Genomic DNA, 6,000 nt, shown 5'->3' on the forward strand with positions numbered 1-6,000 from the left:
TCCCACATGTGCCTAAAGTTAAGACCCTCTGCTTTAAGTAGAACTTCAACTGGGAAAACCTGAGCTCCTAGACATGGAAAAACAACATATTCAGATGATCCTTCTGAAGGTGAAAGGAATATTATCAATCTGTTTATCTCTTTTAATTAGTTTTCCTTTTTTGGACCTTCCCTGACCACAGATCTCATGATTCTCACATAAGCGTTCAAGTATTTTTACTGGCTTGACTCTTCACAGCTCATCTCTACCTTCCAGTACCCTAGAACCAAGTGCCCTCTCCCGGGAATCAGGTGATACGATTCAGAAACCAAAGAACACAGGAAAAGAATGATACACTTTCAGCCAATTACTGTGATCCAAATTAAAGTGGCTATCTCAACCTTGCATGTTTGGATCCAAGTGTGATGCAATTTCAGGAAGCTTTCGCATGGCCTTCCAAGTGCGATACCACAGATAGGAGGTCAGTCACATTTGGCCCTGGACACACCAGCTGGAAGAGCAGTAGGAACCAGACTCCTTGACTACATGGTGTGAGTTCAGCCAGTGGGCTTATGCACAGTGATAGAAGGATGCCCTTATGAGATTCATAAATATGTAAACACCCAAGGATGGGAACCGTCTCAACGTACCCCGCAGGGCTTAGCACAGCTTAGACAACACCAAAGAGATTCACGTACAAGATACAGCAATTCTACCATCACTTTCTAGGACAACTCTTATAAAAGCTCCACCTCTCTGGGGAAGACACCCTCACCTACTGCCTCCACCACCACCTTGTTTTTGCTTAAGAGAATCATGGCTGTCTCCAGAATGGCTTAGAAGGGATGAGGAGAAAGCCTGGAAATGTTTCTGCATTACACACAGGGTGATATCCCAACCACTCTTTACCTCCAGACATCTCTTTACCTCTTACAGAACAATGGAAAATCAGCCCAGAGCCTAAAAATGATAGGCTGGTTTTGGAGATGCACAATATGTGACATGCAGGCTGGGGAACGTGGAAAACAATTTCTCCTACATGGACTGATTTGTGAGATTTACAAATGACAGAAAACATTTTGAGAATCTGGAGATGGTGATGAGGCATTCAACCTATGTGGGAGGAGAGAGAGCTCAAAACTGGGAATTTAGAACCGTAGAAGGAGACATTTAAATAACAAATTTTAAAAGTGTCACGAACAATTCTTTACAATTTTTACCTATGTTCTGAGAGCCCAAGTATATCTTGCTCTTCCATTTAATTTTGTTGTTAAAACCACCATACCTAGTCATTCCATAATTATTCAATCTTACCAAAAAAACAAACAAAAAAACCCCTCACTCTCTGACAAGCAAGAGGAGACTACAGATACTAGTTAGAGTTGCACCGGTTAATTGAAGATTGGATCCAACATGCTTAGTTTGGCACAGATCAACTTTTCAAGTCAATGACTGTTCAAAGCACAACTCAGCTTCTCTAGTGAATGGGGAATTCTACATCCCTGGTGAGGCGGGGGATCCCCAAATTCCTCGGCTTAAAGGTCTAGTAAACATATTAGTAGCATTCACCAGTGAAACCTGGAGATTTTTCTCCATAGTCAAACACTAAAAGATGAGCTGGATTAGCCTTTGCAATCCAGATAATTCTCAGATGTATTCGCTTATCACTCGCTGTGCTTGATTTACTGCAAAATGAGGAGGCAGATACATGTGTTACCAAAAACATAAACACTCTGAACTGGAAACTAAATTTCCTTCAGTTGGCAAAAACCTCTTAGAGATCTTTGAGGGTGGGAGGATGTTAAACCCCCAAGAGGAAAAGATAAGTAAGGAGACTTTCTCAGGTTAAGGGCCAAGTCAAAAGCTATTAATACAAAAACCTTCTGATATTAACTGGGCATTTGGAAAGATGACACAAAATGTAATCATTTGCCCTAACTCAGAAAGATTAATATACTGATTTGAGAAAGTAGTTTACAACCAGGACCTTAAATCAGCAGCTAACACAATTCAGGAAGGGCAGACTCTGAGCTGGAAGTGGCCCTCAGGGAGGCGACTCAAGTCTCGAATTCCCTGTGAGGGTCCCTCCCAAAGGGCGGAGGGGCCCCAGCGGGGTAGGGAGCAGCCAACTGCCATTTTAGAAGGAGAGGGCCTGTGGCTTCCTCAAGTGTTCTGAGACTACCGAAGGACCCATTCAGGCACAAAACTGATGTGATCTCAGCAGAATCTGAGACAAAAAACCACCCGGTTAGAAATGTGAGAGAGGCTCCAGGGAGGGTTCACAGAAAACAAAAAAAGAAAGGTTGCCAACTAATTTAACTCCGTCTCCCCAGCTGGCTTCTGTGCTCCTGGCAAAGACCCTTCCTTTACACGTGAAGCCCTGCCCAAGATTTAGTTCTTTCACCCTCACCTGTAACCAGGTGACCCAGATAAGGAAAAAAAAAAAAAAAAAAGAAAAATCAAAATACACAACTAGTTTAGGGAACCAAAGCTGAGCCCTAAAAGTTAGTTCAGAAATGAGAAACCACTGGAGTGAGATTCCTTGGGAATCTGAGCGGTCTCCTTTATTACCCTCTCCCAGGGGAAAATAAATATAGAAACAGTATTTCCTTTTGCAGGTTTGGCAGAGACGAGTCCAGGACGAGAAAGTGCAAGACGCTTTCCCAAAGGAAAGGAGTTGGAGGGGGGGTCCCGGGGGGTCCCCGCAGCGTCATGCTTAAGGGGCAGCTCCTTAACCTTTTGCAAACGATGTGGTTTCCGAGGCTTCTAGACTCCAGCCCCGGCGCTCTAAGCACGGGAGCGAGTCGGGCACAACCAGCACACCAGCGTTTGGCCGAGATCCCCGGCCCAGGCCAACCCCAAAACTTGCCCAGCTGCTTACGAGCTAAGCCCTTGGGCTGAGACGCGCTCCACCTGCCGGGCACCCCGCTCTGCCCCCAATCCCTGCACCTCGCTCTTGCTTGGGGGTAAAGCAGCGGAGAAGGGCTCGGAGAGAGACAGTTTACCGGAGCAGCTGAACGACTGCGATGGCCCGACCAAGCCCGGAAGAAAGCTGCGCGCCCACCCTCAACTTACGCCCAAGCGCATCCCCTCGCAGGCTTTCTCCGGGTTTGCAAGAAGCCCTCCACTCCGGCTGGCGCCCGCTCGAGAAGCCCCAACTACCTGCCCCTTTGCCACCCAAGCAGCCCTGCACTGTTCCGACCTCACTCGGGAACTCCTCGGCCTCGCTCCATCTTTCCGGGGCGACCGGGGCTTAGAGGGTGGGTCTCCAAGCGCACCCCGGGTCCTCCAACAGGTGAGAAGCCTCGCCACGCCGACCCCGGCCCTCCGCGCCCGGGAGGATCAAAGCGCCCGGGCCGCAGCCGCCACCTAGGAGTCCGCTCTACCAGCCCGCGGCGCCGCTGTGGCCCGGGTCTTCGGCCCAGATCCGGGCTGGGCGGGGGCAGCCGGCCTGGCTCACCTGAGCCCCGGCGGGACGCGAGGCACACCTGGTGACGCCTCTAGCTATCCCCGGCCTTGCTTTCCGGCGTGGCGCGGGGCGAGTTAGGTGTTGGGGGCGCGCCGGCCCCGGACCCGCGTCCTCACCTTTGAACCGCTCCATCTGGGCCGCGGCGTGCACTCCTCGCGGCTCGGCTCCGGCGCTGCGCTCTCTGCGCTCGGCTCCGCGCCCAGGGCTGCCGCGCTGGCCCCTCCCCGTGAGGTCACGCTCGCGGCGGGACCTCCTGGCGCGGCTGCCGCGCCCGGGGCCCTCTGACCCGGTCCTCTCCCGGCGCGCCGGCCCCGCCGGGGAACTCCGCGGCCGGCCCTGGCGGACCTAAAGCGCTCAAGTCCGTGCGCGCCCCGGGCCCCACTCCCGCGGCCGCGGCCGCCTGGCAGCTGCTTCACGTCCCGGCCCCGGGATGGTGGGAGGGAGACCGAGACGTGCCCAAACCCTGGGGGAGGCCCCGGGGAGGGGCGGGCTCGGGCGGGCCTACGAGAGCCGTTCTTCCAGCCGCCGGGCTGCGAACCCACTGCCGGGAGCGCGAGACTGAGGTCTCAGTCGGAAGGCAGAGAGGTGCCTAGAGCGCCCCCCGCTTGACCCCCGGGCCCGCGCGCTTTCGCCTTTGGCATTTCTCGAGGGGAGACGTGGGGAGAGCGCTGGGGGCAACCGAGCCCGCCCCCAGTTCTTTGGGAATCGCTCCCACTCTCTCGCAGTCTCTCTGGGCAGCCGATGGCACACACATCTACTTGCTGTCTTTTACCCCAGCCCAGGTTCCCTGGGCGGCTTGTGCCAGGCTCTTCTGAGAAGGACTAGGATTTCTAGAGCCGCCTAGATGAACCCTGGAGCGCTGGGTTTCTGGGCTGGCGCAGCGCCAACCGCCCTGGAAGGGTACCATCTCTTCCATAGGGAGCTCAATCATGGCTCTAACTGCACCGGGCACCACCGCTGCCACCAAGGTCCACACTTCCGTCCTTTACATTTTTTTGTTGTTGTTTTTTTGGGGGTTTTTTGCCATCGATCCCTCCACCCTCTCTCAAGCCCTCTCAACACGCCCATGTCCTCCCCACCTGCCCCCAAAGAAGATCCATGTTTTCCTTTAAACTTGCATTTTCACTTTAAAATCTCAATCACAGTTTTTGCTGAACGCCTGGTTTTTCAACACGTCTCCCCCAACTTCCTTGAAGGAACACTTAAGGATGATTTGTCGTTGCTGTTTTCTAAAAGACATCCTAATTCTTCCTTGGAACAGCAGAGTTAGCTCTGATGTTTGGAGACCTTCTGTCCCAGCAGTCTTAGAAATGTTTTTCTCAGTTCCATTAGCAGCTAACATCCATGGAGCCATCCTCACAAACCAGGCATGATGCTAAGGGCTGTACAGGCACAGCCTTTAATTTTCCCAATAACCCTGTGAATTATTTCATGTAGTTGAAGAAACTGAGGCTTACAGAGGTTAAACAACTTGCCCAAAGTCACACAGCTAAAAGAGAACACAGCAGGCATTAAGCTCACGTGGTCTGCTTCCAGATGTTTATTCACAAAACTTTCCTGGAGCTCATAGGAAGTGCCAGGCTGTCTGTCACTGTCTTGGGGAGCACGCAGACAAGTGAACAATGATGGCCCAGCCAGGTAGGGGCTCTGATTAGACCCAAGCACAAGAGATTCTGGAAGCCCAGTGGAGGGCCCTGATCCAGCCTGGAAAAGCCTCCTAAGCCTTCTAGAAGAGGGGATGGCTGAGCTGAGTCTTAAAAGATGAGTTAGAGCTAGGGTGATGACAGGAGAGGCAAAGTGACTGCAGCCTTCCAGACAGAAAGGACAATGGGGACAATGGCAAAGAGGCCACACCAAGGCTCTGTGCCTGAGCACAGGGCGTGAGGGAGATGGAAGGGCCAAGGCGGACGCTGCGGTTTCCAGCAACTTAGATGACCAGGTGGTGAGTGTCCCCAATCAGTCAGTCCTCAGATATTTATTACCTGAGCCCCTGTCAGGTGCCAGGTGCTACCAGGCACTGCAGAGCGTGTGAGTCAGGTGGCCGAGGGACTGCTGCTAGGAGTGTGGGGTGGGACGACAAGCTGAGCATCCCTGAGTCAGACGCAGAGAAGTGTTAGCAGGTTGGGGTGTTGGGGGCAGAATGTGAAGGGCCCCCAGCATCTCCAGGGGGCTTAGAGTCCTGGATCTGAGCCTTCAAACTCACCCCCGTACATTATTTCAATTCTCGCAGCCACTCTTCCAGGTGGGCCCGGCTCACGGGGGTTCAAAAAATAGGAAAAGTGAAGGTTGCAGCAAGAATGCAAGTATCTCAGGGGACCAGGGGACAGGAAATAGTGTTCAGGGGGCCTTGGGAAGCTGGGACAGGGAACCGGGTCGGGAAGGAGGGTGCTCTTGCTTTTTTGTGTTCTCCCTCATCCCTCCCTTTCCCCATCTTGCAAATGGCCAGGCCTGGTGCCCACCCTCCCATGTACAGTGTCCATCACTGGGTCCCGGGTTTCCTTTCAAGTTCTCAAGAAGAATCTGATTGTGCAGCTCGTGGTTTTGAAACCAGC

The 6,000-nt window shown here is 52.9% G+C and overlaps 1 protein-coding gene across 1 annotated transcript in view; it reads right to left on the reverse strand.

The window, feature by feature from the left end:
- Window positions 1-3,626, reverse strand: part of AFAP1L2 (actin filament associated protein 1 like 2) — a 97,254-nt gene extending 93,628 nt beyond the window's left edge. The window contains exon 1 of the mRNA XM_068548610.1: window positions 3,565-3,626. Coding sequence (XP_068404711.1) covers window positions 3,565-3,580 — 16 coding nt within the window. The 5' untranslated portion in view covers window positions 3,581-3,626. The remainder of the gene's footprint in view (window positions 1-3,564) is intronic.
- Window positions 3,627-6,000: the final 2,374 nt, after the last annotated feature.

The sequence above is a fragment of the Eschrichtius robustus genome, chromosome 7, assembly GCF_028021215.1.
Source record: "Eschrichtius robustus isolate mEscRob2 chromosome 7, mEscRob2.pri, whole genome shotgun sequence".
NCBI lineage: Eukaryota > Metazoa > Chordata > Mammalia > Artiodactyla > Eschrichtiidae > Eschrichtius > Eschrichtius robustus.